Here is a 19589-nt window from a genome sequence, read left to right on the forward strand (position 1 = left end):
ATAATATTCTCATACATCAAAGAAATAAAAAAAATAGTGGTCTTTTTCTTGCTCAAATTTACCATCAAACTATCTCTAAAAAGGTTACCCACCTACACCAAACAAATTAAAGTAACCTGAGAACTCATTTGACAATTAATTCCTATGCTTTCACAGCTGATTCACATAATTCAGGTTAATTTTCACCATTACCTAAAGACGAGAAAAAACATGTCATTTTGCCATTGCATTTTCTATGCTACATCCTCTTAATTTCCACCACTCTAATTATTTAGTAGTTAAAGGCAGAAAGAGAAGATGGTAAGTCTTAAGCAATATTATTTTTTACAGAACTTCTGGATTCCTCGAGTAAGCAAAGCATTCCTTAAGCAATAGTATTTCTGAGGAACAGTTTGTAAATTTACTTTGATTTATTGGAAAACTTTTTTGTTCAAATATTCATAAAAAAGATACCTATTAAAATTAAGTAATATTTTATTTCTTGAGATATTCCTTACATTAATAACTAACAAAGTTTCAAAATTAAAATAGTTTTTTATCCAAGTAATTCATATGTGAATTATTATTTCTACTGCTTTACTTGCCATATAAATTCTCATACTTCAGCTTGGACTTCAATTCATCATCATCAGAATATCTAATATTTTTGGGAGGAATTAAAGCTCCAGCTACATTTCTGCTTTCAGAATTTAAAAAATTAAATGTTGAGCAAGCTTGTTCGGTGGGTAATATCTCAAAAGAAATCCCGAATTTCCTTGAAATGGGCAACAAATTTTTATAACAATCATAATTTTCTATTTTATCGCCAATTCCTATAACAATGATGTCCAACTTTGGTTCCAATACTTTAAATATACTTAGAGATTCTTCTGTTATCTCATTTACATTTCTTACATTCCAAGAAAGAACGGACCTAAAAAAAAAATATTTAACATGTTACACCCAGAGTCAAAAATGTTACCCTGTACCTTGCAAATATTACCATAGGTCCTAAAACTGTTATATCATTATTTAATCTAAAACCAACCTAGGCAAGATAATTGTCAATGAACAAGCGCATCAAAATAAATACCTCACTATACCCATTTATCATTAAACCCAGCTCCTGATTTTTATTTAGAATATGTAGAGTAGTTTTGTCTTCACCAGCGCATCTTAAGGATATGGAAAAATTGCGTCTAAAAATATTAAACATATATAAAAGGTACAAATAATGACGAATTTTAACCTAAGAAAATTTACGAGCATCGAACCGGTCACTTTAGCACCAAACATTTTGAAAAAATCTCAAGAGCCCCACAACATTCTTTTTAATAATAAATAGGGTTCTATTCTATTCTTTTTCTTCCTTACTTCTTCTTATAAAACGTGGTTAGTGAACTTGAGCGAGTCTGAAAACAAAATTTCTATTATTTAATTGGTTCGATTTTTTCGCATTGCTTCAGCTCCAATGGCTGCTTTGCTCTCTGCTTCGTTATGCTCTTGGAAATTACCTTCACCCATGACCATTGCCAATCCATCGTGAAAGGAAGATGTTCTCTTCCTAATCAAACTTGCCCGAGGTGTGTGTTCGATTCCCACCGGGAGCCTTGGGTGTTGGTATCGGTAAATTTTCCTCGGCGGATGCCGGAAAATGGGTAAATATCCTGTACCCATTTAAGTGAAAATAAAAAATGTTCTCTCCCGAGTACCAATTCAAGTCGAAACCCAGGAATTGTAAAGTTACTTCTTAACAACGCTTCGTTTGCTAGTTCTGGTTTCGCAATAGAAATCGAGAAGTTGAACTATTTTATTCTGCCATATAAATAAAACATTAATTTCGAAATGGTTATGTGACGTCACTGCGATAAATAAAACAAAACGCCAATGCAACAATTCTCTTTTTAACAGACATCTGTAGATCAAAGTGAAAAGTAAAAGGAAAAACTTACCACATATGTTCTGTGACTTACAATTGGTTTTGAATTTGAATGTCGGTTTTCTTAACAACGAGTTTTGTCAATAATATCATTTTATAAATGGTCTTATCTGTATTTTATTCATATTATTTAAACATTTAAATGTCGGGCTTACCAAAGTTACCCGGGTATACATTTAACGATCCCAAGGCAAGTAAAAAATAAAAATAAGTACGTAACATTTAAGTTTTCATTACTTCATTGTTTTCAGTTATCAAAGTTTCATCGTACGCAAACGTTCTTTATTTATAATGGCTATAAATTACCCAAAACCAGCTACCCGGGTATTGGCGGTCAAGAACATGAGACAAATTCGGTCAAATACATAAAAAATAATGATTCCACATACTACAATCCTTCATTAACCTATGGAAGAACTAAATCAAAACCTCGGTCCAATTTTATTCCCCATTTTGCCCTATATGATCAAAAGTGCCTTACATTTAAGGCGTTTTTTAAACAATCAGTTACCGAGTCACCTCAAGAATTTTATAGAGTTAGGCATGTAAATATAATATACTTCCTTGAGGATGACAGCATAACTATAATAGAGCCAAAAATAGAGGTAAGCAACACGTCTCTATCACCTAGGTTAATATATGAGATTGCCTATGATGTAAATAAACTCTGCATTGTTGCCAGCAGATGTATATTTATTTGCTCACTGTCAATATATATTTTTATATAGTTATATATTAATTGATCATTGGTCCTATATTGTGGAATCGTTAATTAGGATATAGGACATACAAAATTCAATTGAACTTTGGTTGCGTTTGAATTTTTAAAAACATGCATTTTTTTTTTCTATACAGAAATTCTGCTGTGTCTACAATTAAAATGAGGAAGTACTATCCTACAAAAACTGGGTGGGTTGATAAATAATATATTTATTATGGTTTTTAAAGATCAAACGGAGGATTACTCCTACACAGGGTAGTATAGTTGTATATTAAAGCTAATTTCATTACATCTTTGAGTAAAACTAAAAAGAATCATTTTGTCCTTACTACTATTTTGCTGAGAAGTAATCAGCAAGACTATTGTGGCTAAATATTCTACATATGTATACACGGTGAATCCTATAACTTGTTGTATAAAACAGAATAGTGGTTTAGAACAAGGAAGGCTGATTAGAAGAGCAAAATTACTTAAATACAATGATGGCACTTATTGGCACTGGACAGACTTCGCGGTCGGAAGAGACATGTGTTTTTATGGAACTGTTTATCATATTGTGGATTGTGACTTATTTACAAGGGTAAGTTTTACAAAAAATCGTCAATTTGGTCGAGTACAATATTTTTGGAAAGGAATATATGGCTAGTCAAGGATTAGACATGAGTGAGCCTGAGGAAATTCCATATGATCCGTATATTTATAATAGGGAATTAAAAGTTAAACCTCATGTTACGAGCACGCCATCTGCCCATGATAAATTGAGGAGATTTTTGGAATATGACGGAAAGATACTTAAGTAAAAAATTACGAAATTGTAATTATAATACATTGTTAAATTTATTTATTTCTCAGATTTAAAGCTGTGTGGGATGATAGAGAAAATGAATATGGGGAACTTATGAAATTTGAAATTTTATATTTTTTGTCAGATGACACAGTATTGGTCAGGAATGTACTGCAGGCCAATAGTGGAAGAGACCCATATCCTATCTTATTGAGGAAAACTAAACTGCCAAAGGTAAAACTTTTTGTTTTCTCTAAAGAAGCTTAATTAAATTCATCTGCCTCTGATCTTAAATAAGATGTTTTATTATTGGGTAACTGTTGTTTAATTATAACAGATTTATTCAGCCACTCCCGTAACATATCCATCATTGTACTTAGAAAAAACTGAAGCTGAAGTTACTGAATTCTACCAGCCCAAGGACTTTTTAATTGGAAGTACTATATTTGTATTAGGTCGAGACATGTTGCTATATGATTGCGACAAATTCACTAGAGAATATTTTAAAAATGCTCTCGGAATTGAGCAGAAATCTGCTATTGATATAGAGGAACCTAAAAAAACCATCTTGGCCCCCCCCGTACCGGCACACGATGGACTAGGAAGCCTGGAGGACTCTTTACAGAATACATTGACTTTTATGCCAAAAGCACCTAAGAAAAATGTGACAAGACAATTACTTAATGCAAATAAATTTTTACGGTGGGTTTATTTAAACAAAGTGAATTATAATTTCATTGTTAATTTTAAAGATATGAAATGGTTATGGATGCGGTGCATTCTGAAGATTCTACTCGTCGATTTATTTTGTCTTATTCGTTAGCAGAAGGGACGTGTAAAATTCATGAACCTCCAGTAAAAAATTCTGGCATTATAGGAGGAAAATATCTTAGGAATACACTTCTTGCTAAGCCAGGTTCTGACCCTCTTAATCCAGACTTATACACGCCCGCAGATTTTTACATTGGCGCAATAATAATAGTATTTGGACAAAGGTTTAAGATAACGGGTGCTGACTTGTATGTGTACAGGTATATGCAAGAGAATTGCAGTAAGTTCCCTTGCGAGGTTATTGAGAATATGAGGAATTACATGTGCGGAAGAGGTTATCTGAAGGATGATATTGATGACCTTATAAAAGACAATTTAGCTGAGGAGAAGAAAGATGATGATGTTAATGGTGCGTAATCGTTTTTAGAATTTTAATGTCTTAAATGCAAATATTAATTGTATAAGGCAATACCTATTAGGGACATTGGTTGAGACGAGTTAAATGGAAAAGTGTATTAAGTTTTATACCCATACTTATATTTTTATAATACTTATTAAATAATTTGGAAAATTAAGGTGTTTCTGATTTTTTAATGAAGAAGTTGGAAATCTACAGAGGTACATATTGATTTATATAATATGCCAACACGGTTCTCAGCAATTTGAAAATTTGGTACTATTTGACTTTTTCAATTTTTTTCTGATTTTTCGATAATATTTTCTGAAATAATTGGGTATAAATTTTTGGTCCGCAAGAATTTCAAGTAATCAAATTCCAGGAATGTCATACATATAAAAAAAAAGTGCCGCAAAATATTCTATTTAGCTACTTTAAAAAATACCATACGATAATAAAATAGAAAAGCATTAACAAATAGAACGAAACAAATTTCACCAATAGATAGTAATCGCCCTATGGAAACTGAAATTTATTAATCGTTAAGATTAATAACGTTTATTTCGAATTTCTTAAGAAATGTGGAAACAGGAAAGTGATTCTTGAACAAGAAAACTATAAATAACGTTTATTTCGAATTTCTTAAGAAATGTGGAAACAGAAAAGTGATTCTTGAACAAGAAAACTATAAATAAGTACATTTCGTTTTAAGATGAACTCCAAATACAAAAGAGGGTTTCTGATTATCAAGATTGCACGGCGAGCACGAATCTCACTGTCCCCAACAGAAACATAAAACATACAGATGATAAAAACTATTGTGAAGAAAATACAAAAGTGATTCACGAGTATGATGATTCCATTAGCCAACATGCTACAGATCCCAGTAATCAGAAATGTAAATATCCTGTTCATGTAGGAGAACCAAAAGATATGAAATGCGATGAAGATATTGAAGGTAAGGTACACTTTACATAATCAGTACGTTACAGAACAATAAATTAGCGAAGAAGAATAATCGTGCCCCTAGGCACACATTTTTTATCTCACGAGCAACACATGCGCAATGATGTAAACGTCACAAACAACATAACCTATAGCAAATCAACTGAAATTTCGCTTTTGCTAAGAAAGCCGACATGATTTCAGAACTATCGCTAGACTGATTGACATAATTGACTTTTTCCAAAGTAGTCCTTTAATCTTCAGTATCCGCGAAAATGTAGTTTGCTTTTGATGATCTTATTTTGTGTAAACAAGAATTCATATAAAATCTTATTCACAATTTTATAATATAGAGAATAATTTTGGTATATGCTTTTAGGTCAATATACCTTTTACACACCAAAACATATTGATACACCTGAAGAGGTCATTCAGAAATACTATGCTCGAGTTTTGAGAGAGCACCAGAATATATGCAACACAGAAGACCCCATAGAATGCGTAGAATATAAGCCTACAGAAAAAGACCTTTTGAGAGCTGTGGAACAAAAACCATATCCTTTAATGGTTAATCCGCCTGATATCAAATCTGAAACATGCAAGTACAAGAAGAAAGTGGTACAATTTGCTTCTGACAGATGTCAGCAAGACGCGAATTATGTATGTGATATAAACACTGAAAAAGACAACTGCGATTGCACCAATTATAAAAAGGAATGCCTGTAAAGAAATAAAATTTTTTAAAAAATCTTATTTTTACTATTCTACACTATACATTGTTGAATTGTTGTGTTATCTTTTGAAAAAATTCTCATTCATGTGAAAAGATCTTTGTATATTATTTACATTAGATTTAATCCGGTCTTCCACTGATGAAGGTTTTGCAGTCTTAAGCAATGCATTATGGATAAAATCTTTATTATATTTTTTAGTAACTGCTTCTTCTTCTCTATTATCTTTTTCTTTATATCTCTTAACGTTGGCTTCCCTCTCTTTATCTCTAACTTCAGCATTCACCATCATCTCTCTTCTCAGCCTCTCTTTTTCCTTCTCTGTTAATTTTTTGGAGTTTCTGTCTGGTATGGTGAGCTTGATTTCACTAGACTCAATTTTTTTTTTAGTATTGGGCTTTACATTTCCTTGCACCTCATGCTTCAGCCTGATCTTCTTACCCCGAGATGTAACCAACCCAAAAGCTTTCATATTTCTTTTAGATTTATCATCAGAATCATTGGATTCATTACTAGAAGAACTACTACTACTACTCCTACTGCTAGTAGAACTGCAATTACTGTTTTCCCTCTTTAAATGCTTAGGTTTCTTTGGATACAACGTCTTTTGCTCAGTTTCACCCCTAAGAATTTTGAGTTTTTCCATAATAATCTCATCAAGATTGTTTGGATTACCAGTTTCCATCACATTAGTGACAATTTTATTGTCCAAATCATCGCTGTCACTACTTTCATATTTTGAATGTGGTACTGATTTGGCTTTAGCATTAATCTTTTTGATGGAATACCTGGATTTATCTAATTTTTTAATGTTGTTTGTCTTGCTATCCAAAAAACATTCACTGTCCTTTCTTTTCCATTCAGTTTTTTTTTGCTTACCCAAATTTGCTCTACATTTTGACTTTTCTCCACTATGTACCTTTGAACTGTCATAACTTTTCTTGACAGTATCGTCACAGTCGTCACTATATTCAGACAGAGTATCATGATGTTGACATTTTGATTTTACTTTATTATTATCTTTTCTACATTTTTTAACATCACTATGCCTATTACTTGGACTCTTGCTATATCTTTTTTTCCTTTTAGGCTTTTCTTCATCACTAGTTTCACTAAGCTTCCCATTCAATACGTCATTTAAGTCTTCTTCTGAGAGCTTGTCTTTTAAAGCATTAAACTTATGCATTAGAATAGTATCTAGCACATGCCCCTTCTTTTCTGTCACATGTGAAGAAAATCCACTTTTGAGCAACTTTAATTTTTGCATGATTTTATTATCTAAATCAGATTCCATTTGTTTCTTTTTGGACTTTTTTTGTTTTTTCTTTTGTTGAGCTTGCAGGGCTTCCTGCAACTTTTTAAGTTGAACTGGATTTTGTAGAAACTTTCTACGAGCTTCTTCTTCCTGCTTTCTTATAGCTACTAATGGATCCTCTTGCAATTTTGTTGACAAATCAACCTAAAATGTTACCTGGCCTTCATTTATTGTATATATAGACTAAGAAAAAAGTTACCTGTTCAGCTTGGACTATCTTATTAAAATCTCTAATTGATGGAGGAATACATTCATGCTCCACATGGTTTTTTGGAACAGGCAAAACAAACTTTTTTTCTTTTTCTTCTTCATTCTTGAGTTCCAATGCTTTATCCACACTCCTTCCAAGTAAATATTCTTCTCTATTCACAAGGCTATTTGCACCCTTGTATATCCATTCCAATTTTTCTTCGTTCGCCATGGCTGACCGTAATCAAGCCAATAATTACTTCTGATATTTATAAATAATTTGCTTTTATCTCACTTGGTTAATATAATACAACCCATACCATATTGATTTTAAATAGTATGGTACCTTCGATTCAGAAATTTTGTGTTGCGCATTCTAATCGACACACACTACTAAACACTAGTATTTTGAGGTACGATACAATACAATGATGCGTTTCTCAAAAATTGTTGGGCTAAACTGTTAGGATCATTCACCCATTGCCGACTTCCGTCGAGGATTTTCGCTTTTGGTCAATGACCAACACGTACGAAGAAGAAAAATAACCAAAATTTGCTCAGCTAGCAAAAAACAGTTTTGACCGATACCATAAAAAAACCGACATCCCCGCTTTCACCAAGGATCATCCGGACTCATCCGGCCTCCATACCGGCGTGAACGGTTAAAACAGCGGGGCCGGCTGAACTTTTACACTTAAAACGAACACCAAACACTGCCGAAACAGAATCACATAAAACGAAGACCGACACCAAGGTTTTTCGAACGAATACAGCGGATTCTGCTAGAAGCGAACGGAGGTTAAACCGCCACAGAATCCGTATTTTGAGGTAATAATTTTTAGGAAAAAGATCCTCGTTTCTTTGAAAACGGGTATTTAGCTAAGAGCACTCGCCTATTACCGACATCTGACGAAACACAGATTGCAGCCCTGACGTCACAATCTTACCGAAGCAGTTAAAGTTAAAAATCAGCAATAGAACCGGGTGCGTGAAAAATGACCGCGATTTAACACTCTGCGTTTGTTGCAATACTATATATATGATCGCACCGAAATAGACGGGGGTAGAGAAGAAAACAAATTGAGCTTGTAAATCTAAACAATGTGCAATCTTCGACGACAAGTCAAATCATTGAACACATACAATGCACAGAAATGTGAGATTATTATCTCACATATCTCTGCCCTAAATTGCAATGTAATCCATGGAAAACTTATTAATTTTTCTATGGTTATCGATTAATTGGACAAGGGTCTGCCATAGATAAATAAAAATAGTTTACTATTCTAAATATATATTATTTGTTGCTAACTTGAAGTTTAGGTATTATTTTTATTTTTTTGATCCTTTAGGAATGGTATAATTTACCATGACGAATAATCAAAATGATGAACCTATGGAGATTGTTTTTGTGAGTTTCATATTGCTATAAAATTGTATGTAAGAAAATATTGTAAATTTTTTAGTGTGATGAAGATTTACCTTATGAAGAGGAAATTCTTAGAAATCCATATTCAGTAAAACATTGGTTGAGATATATAGATCACAAAAAAAAATCTCCGAAATACGGCGTCAATTTGATTTATGAACGTGGTTTAAAAGAACTCCCAGGGTCTTACAAGCTATGGTATAATTATTTAAAAGTAAGGAGAAAGCAAGTTAAGCATCGCTGTATTATAGATCCTGGATATGAAGAAGTAAATAACGCGTTTGAAAGAGCTTTGGTTTTCATGCACAAGATGCCTAGAATATGGATGGATTATTGTACCTTTCTTACTGATCAGAATAAAATTACACGTACTAGAAAAGTATTTGACAGAGCTTTAAGAGCTCTTCCTGTAACACAACATCATCGTATATGGCCTTTGTATTTAAACTTTGTTAAAAAACATGACATTCCTGAAACTGCAATTAGAGTTTTTAGACGCTACCTAAAGTTATGTCCAGAAAATGCAGAGGAGTATGTGGAATATCTTTCAGGAATAGATAAACTAGATGAAGCCGCTCTTACCTTAGCAAAAATTGTCAACAACGAAAATTTTGTATCCCAATATGGAAAATCCAAACATCAACTTTGGAATGAGTTGTGTGAGTTGATATCCAACAATCCAGATAAAGTTCAGTCCTTAAATGTTGATGCTATTATTAGAGGTGGTTTGAGACGTTATACTGATCAATTAGGTCATCTCTGGAACTCTTTGGCTAATTACTATGTTAGAAGTGGTTTGTTTGAGAGAGCTCGAGATATATATGAAGAGGCTATACAAACAGTTACTACTGTTAGAGATTTCACACAGGTTTTCGATGCATATGCCCAGTTTGAGGAATTAAGTTTAAGTAAACGGATGGAGGAAGTATCAAAAGTTGCAAGTCCAAGTGAAGATGACAACATTGATTTGGAATTAAGGTTAGCAAGATTTGAAGATCTAATGGAAAGAAGATTATTACTTTTGAATTCGGTTTTGTTAAGACAGAACCCTCATAATGTGCAAGAGTGGCATAAAAGAGTGCAGTTGTATGAAGGTATTTGAATTGTTTCTTCTTTGGTTAAGTAGTTAGTTTTTAGAATAATATTCAATTAGGAAAAAAAATAGCAATCATTAATTTGTGCATCATCGCGCAAAAAAATGGATTATCAATGGATTTTTCAGTAACCTTTTCTCAAAAAATATTGGCGCAAAGGCAGGGATAAAATTTATTAAATCATTTTAAAAACTATTTGTTACAGCCTGAATTCCTTTATCAGTTACAATAGTGTTAATTACAATTGTGTATATAATATTAAGTAACTCCATGATCCATTATAAATGTTACTCCCCCCCCCCCCCCCTTCCCTAACTTTTTTATTTTCCATATTGGAAAAAAAATTAATACAAAAGTTCTAGGGTTTAATGCGTAAATTTAATGTTACAAATTATACCAAAAAAGCATTTTAAATTGGAAGCCCTGTATATTATTATGTAAGATATTATAGTTATTTTTTAGTTTATTGCCAGAATTAGCCAAAAATAAAATCGCCATTTAGTTGGCCATGTATCTTCACTCCAACGCTACATCTTTTGTTTAATTTTGATATTTGTACCATGCACGTAACGATTAGATAACTGCTGTAAACATGAATTAATCAATAGCTATCTAAAAACACTCGACTCTTTTTCTAGACATATTTTGAGAAAATACTGCCTTAACAATGCCGCATACAAACTTATGGACGATTTGTCAGCGGCCATGTTGGTTGTTCATAAATTTATGTATTATCGGCATAGGGATATGTGGTGGAATACATTGAACCGTGGACTGTTCTTTGAAAAACTAATTTATCAGTTAGGAATATTGCGTTAAATGTTGAAAATACCATTTTCCTGAATACACAGTTGATACCCTTTTGTAACAACTTATCTGAAGCTTTGATTAGTTTTTTAATGTCATCTATATTGTAATGCCGCCAAAATAAATTTTGTTTTTTAAATACCCCCAGAAAGAAACTCTCTGGAAGAGTAAGATTTGGGCTTTTTCAAAAATATCCACTTTGATATACTATGTTTTTTTGGTATAATTAAGTATGTAATATTAAATTTGCACATTAAACCCAAGAACTTTTGTATTAATCCTGTTACTATACAATTTCCGCGAATTAATTGATTTTGATGTTTTCTAAAAGAGTTTCTATATCTTCTCTAAACATTCTTGAATAGATTTATCTAGTCATCGAGTAAAAAATGGATCCGATAATTTGGTTACTTTTTAAAGTATTGTTTTCCTGAGTAAAATAAACTTTGGTAAATTAAAAATGGTTTCCCAAAATTCTTCTGCAAATCAATAACACCTTCGAGTATTTTAATTGATTTTCTAAAAAAATGTTGTTAGCCTATTAGGCTAAACAGGTTGTTTAATAAACCTTACCAAGTAATATAAAAGCCTCTTTAATACTTTATTGTATATTAATTTTATATTAATGCGCTTGAATATCATGGTATATTGGCTATCATTAACAAAAAGCGAACTTTTGTTAAGTCAAATTTTTTAAAATAATTTTTTAGGTAAACCGCATGACATTATAAACACTTATACAGAGGCAGTCCAGACAGTGGATCCCAAATTAGCGGTAGGTAAATTGCACACCTTGTGGGTCGAATTTGCAAAATTTTACGAAAAGAATGGTCAAGTTGACGATGCAAGAATAATTTTTGAGAAAGCCATTCAAGTACCTTATGTGAAAGTCGATGATCTTGCATCTGTTTGGTGTGAATGGACGGAGATGGAAATCAGAAATGAAAACTATGAAGAGGCTTTAAAATTGATGCATAGGGCTACCGCAATGCCCTCACGAAAAGTGGCTTATCATGATGATGGGGAGACAGTACAAGCACGGTTATACAAGTCCTTAAAAGTGTGGTCGATGTACGCAGATCTAGAAGAGAGTTTTGGCACTTTTAAATCATGCAAAGCAGTTTATGATCATATTATTGATTTAAAAATTGCCACTCCTCAGATAATTATCAACTATGGAATATTTCTAGAGGAGAATAATTACTTTGAAGAAGCTTTTCGGGCATATGAGAAAGGTATTTCATTGTTTAAATGGCCTAATGTGTATGACATTTGGAATACATATTTAACAAAATTTTTAAAACGTTATGGGGGATCGAAATTGGAAAGAGCCAGGGATCTTTTTGAACAGTGTCTAGAAAAATGTCCTCCACAATTTGCTAAAAACCTTTACCTATTGTATGCCAAATTGGAAGAGGAGCATGGAATGGCGAGGCATGCAATGGCAGTTTATGAGAGGGCGACAAAAGCTGTAAGGAAATGAGTTTTTTTTTAATAATAGATGATTTTAAATATATTTTATAGGTGCCAGAAAAGGAAATGTATGACATATTTAATGTGTATATCAAGAGGGCTGCTGAAATATATGGTATCCCAAAAACCAGACAGATATATGAAAAGGCGATTGAAGTCCTTCCGGAAGACAGAACAAGGGAGATGTGCCTTCGATTTGCAGATATGGAAACCAAATTGGGAGAAATTGATCGGGCACGGGCTGTTTATGCCCATTGTAGTCAGATCTGTGATCCAAGGGTGACCACTGAATTTTGGCAGACGTGGAAAGAGTTTGAAGTTAGACATGGTAATGAAGACACAATGCGGGAAATGTTGAGAATAAAACGAAGTGTTCAAGCCATGTATAATACACAGGTATGTTAATAAAAAGAATTTGTCGTTTAAAAACATGATAAATGGTTCTGTATGTTCAGTAACTCATCCAAGCTTTTTGTAGGTTAATATGATGTCAGCTCAAATGCTGAGCTCTGCTGCAGCTACAACTGGCACAACTGCAGACTTGGCTCCAGGAGAAAAGGATGGAATGAGACTATTGGAGGCAAAAGCGGCAGAAATGGCTGGTTCTGCTGGGCTTGTCACAAGATCTGGGAACATAATGTTCGTTAGGGGTGAAACCCAAGGAAACAAGCAGGACAAAGTTGTGAATCCTGATGAAATCGATATTGATGATGAAGAGGAGGAGATTGAGAATGAAGAAGTGCCAATTGAAAAGAAAAATATTCCATCAGAAGTGTTTGGTAGTTTAAAGAAAGATGACCTGAATGATTGAAGGTGTAATTATGATTAAAAAATGGTAGATGAGCAGCTGTTTTATTCTTAAAAATATAAATTATAAAACACCCTTTCCCCCTAGTTCCACACTGTAACTAAAATGACTGTATAATAAATTTTATACAATGACTAATTAAAACTTTAGTGATTTTGCAAAGAGTGCCGCTGTCGCCTGAGTTTTGTCTCCGTCAAATCTGCGCAGTTCAAATATGACTTTATCTCGTTCAAACCCAAGAGATACGAGTTCCGCAATATCAACTTCTGTAAACTTGTCAGTTGACAAAAGTGTTTGTGATTGTATATTATTTGAAGTACTTTGTGGCGAAGTAGAACTTGCGCTTGGAGCTAGAAACAAAAAAAGAAAAGAATAAACAATATTGGATATATTAGCAGTTTATTTAAATAGAGTGGATTTTTTAATGAAATCTTTTCGAACAGTAATGATTTTTACTATGTTTTGGACATTGGTTATTTATTGACGATTCATTCACTGAATTTCTCCTTTTTTCTGCAAGAGATATTCTGTTGCCTAGAATTTGCATTTAATTAAATTGTTTTTTACCTCGTCTACTGTTATCTAGGGCGGACTGCAAATCCCTCTCCTCTGCCTCCTTTCTAGATTTTCTCAATACCTCTTCTTCTGAAACCGAACTCAGTCTTGCACAATCAGGTAACTCACTTTCAGAAAGGAAAGAGGTCTCGGTACCTGTTGTTCCGATTCTCAATACATTCTTATGCAAATCAATACAACATTGATGTCGTTTTAACATATCTAACCCTAAAACATTATAATTAACGATATACCTGTCCATGCGAATGATGCTGTATTTACCTAGAAGCATATCCATTGGCTGTTCTTCAAGTACTGAGAAACTGGTTGTTAAATACACATTTTCTATTTGTATTTGAACCATGTGGATCCTCCCAATAATTTTTTGGACACCAACCCCTTTTGCAATTCCTGCCCATCTAGTATCAACTAATCTCATTATATTACATCTTTCAGCACATCTACTTGACATAATAGTTGTTTGTGCACCTGAACATAGCACCAATGCAATCAGTATTCCCAATGTTATATGATAAAAACACACCTGAATCAATAAAAGCCCTAACAGGGAAGCCATTCACTTTACAGTTTATATACAACATCACAACTGTGCCAAAAGATTCTGGATTGAATTCCATTGCAGCTTCCATGTTAGCTTCAATATTTTTTTGTCTAATTTCTTCAGCTATAAGTCTTTGGGCTTCTGTATCAAATGGATCTGCATTGACCATTCTCAGTCTCTGTTGTTCTCTTTCTTGACGTGCTGTCACTTGTTCACGCAGTACTGATGCAAAAGTATCTTAAAATTAAAATACAGCAATGAATTTAAATGGAATTACTTTTCTAGCTATAGAGTACCTATGTTGCCTGTCATTAATGCATCAGCCAATCTGGGATTATTTTGTTTTAGGAGGGCCAACTGATCAGGATTTGCTAGGAACATGTCTCTGATTAACACTGGATCATCTTCAGCAACTCTAGTTCTAGTGTTGCTGGGAATTTCTATATTGCTGAAGTCAAAGCTGGATACTAAAAATGTTAATTGTTGACATAATGTTTGTGTTCTTAGATTTTTGCTTGATAAAATAATTAAAAAAATCTAGGATGAAAACCAAGTTACCTAAACTCATTAATGCATCATTCAATCTTATCAGAAAAAACAGTACATTCAAACAATGTTTATATTATTTTGTTGAAGCTTCATGTCTGCTTGTATCAGAATACTTCAAACAAGCATCAAATTCTCAAGAGTTGTGAGATACCTACAATTTTTTTCACTTATCTTTATCATAACAAAATTAAGCAGCAAATAATATTTAAATTATTTTCATTTTAGCTTTACACATAAACAATTTTTACAAGTAACAATATAAATACTATGTTCTCATTGCATTTGATAACTACAAATTATTACCTGATGGATTTTGATCAATATTATTTTGAGATCTGGAAAACATATGCTGTAATATCACAGCATCTCCATCACGAACTCCATGATCCTTTAAAGACTTTTTGTTATCCATCAAAGGCATGCCATTAAACGCGATGGCAATTTCTGATGCGGGGAATCCTGATTCGATTTCGCAAAATGCTTTAAAATTTTCTAGTTCCAAGTCTTCAGACACTTCCAAGACAAATACAAAATCTGTTAAAGTTGTCACGGTCACCTTCATTTTTATTTGAAATTATTTGTTACCACTTTTTATCTAACACGTTTAGTGAGAATTTAAAATTGACATGATCGCTTCTGAAATTTCGAAATATTTGTTCCAAAAACATCGAGAAAAACGTCAACATCAAATCATCCTTGTTTATGCCAATCGGCCTGCAGTTGTATTATCGGTCAATAAACGGCTCCTTTGTTGACTAGTTAAAAATATGCGGCCTTTTCTTGGTGAGGGGGCTATTTTTACTTTAAGAATTCACTCTCAAACAAAAGCTTTATGTTTTGAGAGTTCAATGTACTAGTACACAGCCGAAATGTAATTTCATGGAGCAAAGATTCTTCCTCTTATCTTTTAACTGCAAATTGTCTAAGGGCAATCGCCCATTATTGGCATATCGTGGCATACATTCTACACTTCTTTATTTGGTCTATGCATTAATAGATAACATGTTTGAAGGGAGACGACTCGCAAAGCTAATAATATGGATTAGAAGCCAAAAGGACGTTAAGTCAAAGACGATAATTATATCGTCAAAGAGTGACTTTAACCCCTTCGAAAATAAGTTTATTGGCTTATTTAAATAATTTGTTTATTACACAGTGACATCCTGTATATTTCTTTTTTTTTAAATTAAATTGAACTCTTTATATTCTACTGTTACAACTCTTCAGATAATTGATTAAAATTCATTCAAAAGGGAAAGCCTGTAATTTTTTGTATTTTTTTTTAATTATAGGGAAACTAAAATTGTTTCCTTGTGTATGTAAAGCATATAGCTACTAGAGATATGAATTATTTTTAAGGTGTGTTTAACATGCGCGTGTGCGAGATTTAAAAATCTTGTTTTTAACAATTTAACATGGCAGCTGACAGATCGTTATTGAGTTTGGATGCCGCATTGTTACGGCATTAATTTCTCATATCTCAAAATAGGCTGGCTAAATGTTCGAGAAAACCGAGTTAAGTGTCTGTAAATCGCTGTTGCATGATTAATTATTTTTTACCGTAGTAGTGCCACTATATGATTTAATAGCTATATGATGTATATGTTTTGCATCATTATAGCATGTACATTAGCGCAGTAGCGAGCATGGAGATTGGAGAGCCCTTTGTTTGTTTTTAAATTTTTTGTGTCAAAATTTATCAATGTTTGTCATTGCAAGATCGTCTCGATCAAATAAAACAAAACAAATCGCGACATACAACTTTTGATTAGGTGGCGAGATTAGGAACACGTGTACACATTGGGGTGGTTTCGCCAATGACAGCCCCGTGTACGAAATGAGAGGGGATATACTTTGTCAGAACAGAGTGGTAATGTATTAAATGCATTTAATAAAAAAAAAATTAAACGACGTCAAATGAACGTGTTATACGTTAATATCAACCCAAATTCTTCGAATTTGCAGAGCAGAAACTAACATAAATTATAATTTTAAAATCGTTCTAAACATCAAACTGTATTTATTTTGCTTGCAAAAACCGAAGCCTTTATTTCGGCATGGGACAGGTTATAGCAACTTTCGCGTATATGACGACTATGGGACTCTGCTATGCTATTTAGTGGAAAGTGGAGAAGATAAAAAGTAACATAGTCATACGTGGTTTCGACGCTTTATTATCAATATTTTGTAAATTTCCATTTTGCTTTTGGTGATAGTACTTATTATACCGAAGATGTAGATAAGTTCCGTTGTTTAGTTGTACTACAAATTATACAGGGTCACGTCAGAAATTAAATCAACCGAGATATAGGTCATATAAAATTCGTTTACAACTTTTTTTTTTGTAAATTGAATGTAGGAAGATAATTGCAATTGGTTATTCCACACACTAAACAGTTTCATTAATATTTAGAAACAAAACACTTTTCAAATTTGCTAAAATCAGAAAATGCGAAAGTCTTATTTGAGGTCATAATTTTTGCGGTTCGTGGAATATTGCGTCAATAATTATTTATTATGCTTGTCGTGTTGTCTTGGATATAATGTCTTTTAGGCAAGCAGACGTGATCGACTGTGGAATCCTCCATGATTTGAGGAAACGAGCTATTAAGCCCGGGGAATGATGAAATGTAATATAAATGCTACTTATAAATCTCGTCGTGTGTTATTCCAATCGGGATCTAATGGTGATTAAATAACTCTTATTTTTAGGAAATAACATAATAATTATAAAATAAATAATTAGTTCGCCTTAAACTGTAGGACATAATAAAATACAACAACGATAGTACGAAAAAATAAAATAGAATAAGATAACAGCATTTGGGTACTAAAAAATTTTCTTTTACGGTCCTGTTCGAGGGTAAATTGAATCATATAGGTCCAGGTCGAAGGTATAATTTGTGGCTCCCCCTTCCATCTCGTGTCATTAAATATGTAGGAGTAAGCATTTCCGTTATTTACGAGTGCCCTCCAGGGTATTCGGCGATGATGTATGTACCGCCATAATTATAACACATTCAATAGGTGTTTTTAATTTTCCTGTTGTTAATTAAAGTTTATGATGGGCATAAAGAATCACCATTTAGAGGGGGAGGGTTCACCACAAATGTTTGCCATTCAACAGAAAATTTAATATAAGCATATGCAAAACAGTATAAATGGGATAATTATAATTGAATGTTTTCAGCCTATACTTGGTGAAAATTAAATTCCATAATGGATTTCAGAAAACAAACTGTAACTAATTAACAAAGTCTATAATCATCAAATCTAAATAATTTATAACAGAGGGTAAATTCCGGCTAGGTAACCAATATTAGATAAAAAACCGCTCTTATTTTAAGCCAGCTGAGCTGTTAACTTAATCGAGTATGTAACAAGACAATGCAAACTTAATTTAGTATACCAAGTTTACATACAAAGATATGAATCAAGCAATAAATCAAAAAAGGAGAACGATAAAAAAGCAATATTGAATAAAGAGAACTGATTATTAATCTAGTTAGTTTTCCGTACGAGATATTTTTTTAAATGAAATTTAAAAGCGCAATGGGAGATATTCTGTGATTGGCTAATCTGAGGATATTTATTAAGTAGTCTAACAGATGTATACGAGAAGCAGCTTTTAGTCATGGAATTCTTGATATTAGGTGTTTGATACAATTGAAGCCGGTTCCACGGAAATGAATGCAATTTTTACAAGGCAGATTTTCCAACAGTTTTGAGTAGTTCATGAAGGAAACAAGCAAAATGATTCTTCCCGGCTCGATATATTTAACCATTTTAAATCGTGAAGTTTATGACTTACATGAGATTTCTTCGTTTAAGGTTATAAATAAATCGAATACAGGAAATCTGTACTTTTTGTAATTTACATTTTGTCAAAACATCCAAGCAGGGTCCATAAACCAAATTACAATAATTTAGCTGACTCAAAACCAATGCTTCACAGATATTTCTTTTAATCTAAAGATTATAATATCTTATCTTTACTTTTATAAATTAAATTTAAATTCATTATCAATTATGTAACCAAAGTTTTTACATTCGTCAACAGCTGCAATTTTAACCATATTTATAAAGATATATTATAAATATAATATATAATAAATATATTAATGCAGACTTATTAGAATTTAATTTCAAGCCATGATCATTTGAGCATTTAAAGACCGATTCCAAGCATTTATTTAGTCTCCTTGCATCAGACCGGGAAAGAGAAATATGTATTTTGCGTTTCATCGGCATACCTGTGACTATTGAACTCACCAAAGCAACCCGACATATACGCTGTGTAAATAATGAAGAAAAGAGGTCCTACTAATGAGCGTTGAGGGACCCCGTGTCAACTTCTAAGGCCTTCGATCTAATATTGTCAATTTAAACTAGCTAGTATCTGTGATCTAGATAATTACGAATCAATTGAATCGTCTTAAATTTAAACCCGTAATATTTTAACTTGGCACAGAGCATAGCATGAGTAATGGTATCCAAAGTATTACTATAATCTAATAAGGCCAAAGCCGATATTTTCTCTT

The 19589-nt window shown here is 32.7% G+C and overlaps 5 protein-coding genes across 10 annotated transcripts; 2 read left to right on the forward strand and 3 right to left on the reverse strand.

Annotated features, from left to right (window-relative positions):
• The first annotated feature begins 164 nt into the window (after positions 1–164).
• Positions 165–6262, forward strand: LOC132697390 (EF-hand domain-containing protein 1-like). Of its 2 annotated transcripts, XM_060662862.1 has the most exons (9): positions 1648–2108; positions 2170–2523; positions 3064–3219; positions 3272–3435; positions 3492–3657; positions 3761–4125; positions 4176–4603; positions 5304–5549; positions 5916–6262. In XM_060662862.1, the coding sequence occupies exons 1-9, from the start codon at positions 2061–2063 to the stop codon at positions 6260–6262; spliced, it is 2274 nt and encodes a 757-aa protein (XP_060518845.1). In that variant the 5' UTR covers positions 1648–2060. The 2 variants fall into 2 exon arrangements, with proteins under 2 accessions (XP_060518846.1, XP_060518845.1); XM_060662863.1 differs by lacking the exons at positions 1648–2108; positions 2170–2523 and adding an exon at positions 165–300.
• Positions 478–1626, reverse strand: LOC132697392 (NADH dehydrogenase [ubiquinone] 1 alpha subcomplex assembly factor 3). 3 transcript variants are annotated; one of them, XM_060662866.1, is made up of 5 exons: positions 1494–1626; positions 1229–1391; positions 1073–1178; positions 969–1027; positions 478–913 (listed from the first exon to the last, which is right to left on the reverse strand). In XM_060662866.1, the coding sequence occupies exons 2-5, from the start codon at positions 1273–1275 to the stop codon at positions 577–579; spliced, it is 549 nt and encodes a 182-aa protein (XP_060518849.1). In that variant the 5' UTR covers positions 1276–1391; positions 1494–1626; the 3' UTR covers positions 478–576. The 3 variants fall into 3 exon arrangements, with proteins under 3 accessions (XP_060518849.1, XP_060518850.1, XP_060518851.1); XM_060662867.1 differs by lacking the exon at positions 1494–1626 and having other exon boundaries at positions 1229–1455; XM_060662868.1 differs by lacking the exon at positions 1494–1626 and having other exon boundaries at positions 969–1016; positions 1229–1281.
• A 66-nt stretch (positions 6263–6328) lies between the features above and the next one.
• Positions 6329–8176, reverse strand: LOC132697391 (pre-mRNA-splicing factor CWC25 homolog). The gene is made up of 2 exons (XM_060662864.1): positions 7782–8176; positions 6329–7726 (listed from the first exon to the last, which is right to left on the reverse strand). The coding sequence occupies exons 1-2, from the start codon at positions 8001–8003 to the stop codon at positions 6329–6331; spliced, it is 1620 nt and encodes a 539-aa protein (XP_060518847.1). The 5' UTR covers positions 8004–8176.
• Positions 8177–9018: 842 nt separating this feature from the next.
• LOC132696783 (pre-mRNA-splicing factor syf1 homolog) lies at positions 9019–13495 on the forward strand. Of its 2 annotated transcripts, none has more exons than XM_060661802.1 (5): positions 9019–9182; positions 9238–10294; positions 11812–12572; positions 12626–12970; positions 13053–13495. In XM_060661802.1, the coding sequence occupies exons 1-5, from the start codon at positions 9141–9143 to the stop codon at positions 13383–13385; spliced, it is 2538 nt and encodes an 845-aa protein (XP_060517785.1). In that variant the 5' UTR covers positions 9019–9140; the 3' UTR covers positions 13386–13495. The 2 variants fall into 2 exon arrangements, with proteins under 2 accessions (XP_060517785.1, XP_060517786.1); XM_060661803.1 differs by lacking the exon at positions 9019–9182 and having other exon boundaries at positions 9264–9398; positions 9452–10294.
• On the reverse strand, positions 13417–15952 carry LOC132696784 (protein DDI1 homolog 2). 2 transcript variants are annotated; one of them, XM_060661805.1, is made up of 6 exons: positions 15352–15949; positions 14796–14966; positions 14482–14736; positions 14220–14426; positions 13950–14165; positions 13417–13732 (listed from the first exon to the last, which is right to left on the reverse strand). In XM_060661805.1, the coding sequence occupies exons 1-6, from the start codon at positions 15608–15610 to the stop codon at positions 13521–13523; spliced, it is 1320 nt and encodes a 439-aa protein (XP_060517788.1). In that variant the 5' UTR covers positions 15611–15949; the 3' UTR covers positions 13417–13520. The 2 variants fall into 2 exon arrangements, with proteins under 2 accessions (XP_060517788.1, XP_060517789.1); XM_060661806.1 differs by lacking the exon at positions 13417–13732 and adding an exon at positions 13755–13895 and having other exon boundaries at positions 15352–15952.
• Positions 15953–19589: the final 3637 nt, after the last annotated feature.

This window comes from Cylas formicarius, unplaced genomic scaffold (assembly GCF_029955315.1).
Source record: "Cylas formicarius isolate icCylForm1 unplaced genomic scaffold, icCylForm1.1 PGA_scaffold_1__22_contigs__length_36826433, whole genome shotgun sequence".
Lineage (NCBI taxonomy): Eukaryota > Metazoa > Arthropoda > Insecta > Coleoptera > Brentidae > Cylas > Cylas formicarius.

Excerpts from the sequence above, each read along its gene's own strand:
- LOC132697392 (XM_060662866.1), bottom strand. The coding sequence starts at position 1,275 with ATGTTTGGTGCTAAAGTGACCGGTTCGATGCTCGTAAATTTTCTTAG. Across the intron at positions 1,028-1,072 it reads TGATAAATGGGTATAGTGAG|GTTGGTTTTAGATTAAATAA; the intron begins GTATTTATTTTG and ends TATCTTGCCTAG. Across the intron at positions 914-968 it reads CCTATGGTAATATTTGCAAG|GTCCGTTCTTTCTTGGAATG; the intron begins GTACAGGGTAAC and ends TTTTTTTTTTAG.
- LOC132697390 (XM_060662862.1), top strand. The coding sequence starts at position 2,061 with ATGTCGGGCTTACCAAAGTTACCCGGGTATACATTTAACGATCCCAAG. Across the intron at positions 2,524-3,063 it reads TAATAGAGCCAAAAATAGAG|AATAGTGGTTTAGAACAAGG; the intron begins GTAAGCAACACG and ends TGTATAAAACAG. Across the intron at positions 4,604-5,303 it reads GAAAGATGATGATGTTAATG|ATGAACTCCAAATACAAAAG; the intron begins GTGCGTAATCGT and ends TTTCGTTTTAAG.
- LOC132697391 (XM_060662864.1), bottom strand. The coding sequence starts at position 8,003 with ATGGCGAACGAAGAAAAATTGGAATGGATATACAAGGGTGCAAATAGC. Across the intron at positions 7,727-7,781 it reads AGATAGTCCAAGCTGAACAG|GTTGATTTGTCAACAAAATT; the intron begins GTAACTTTTTTC and ends GTAACATTTTAG.
- LOC132696783 (XM_060661802.1), top strand. The coding sequence starts at position 9,141 with ATGACGAATAATCAAAATGATGAACCTATGGAGATTGTTTTT. Across the intron at positions 9,183-9,237 it reads AACCTATGGAGATTGTTTTT|TGTGATGAAGATTTACCTTA; the intron begins GTGAGTTTCATA and ends TAAATTTTTTAG. Across the intron at positions 10,295-11,811 it reads AAGAGTGCAGTTGTATGAAG|GTAAACCGCATGACATTATA; the intron begins GTATTTGAATTG and ends ATAATTTTTTAG.
- LOC132696784 (XM_060661805.1), bottom strand. The coding sequence starts at position 15,610 with ATGAAGGTGACCGTGACAACTTTAACAGATTTTGTATTTGTCTTGGAA. Across the intron at positions 14,427-14,481 it reads TAGGGCTTTTATTGATTCAG|GTGCACAAACAACTATTATG; the intron begins GTGTGTTTTTAT and ends TGCTATGTTCAG. Across the intron at positions 13,733-13,949 it reads CCTAGATAACAGTAGACGAG|CTCCAAGCGCAAGTTCTACT; the intron begins GTAAAAAACAAT and ends TTTTGTTTCTAG.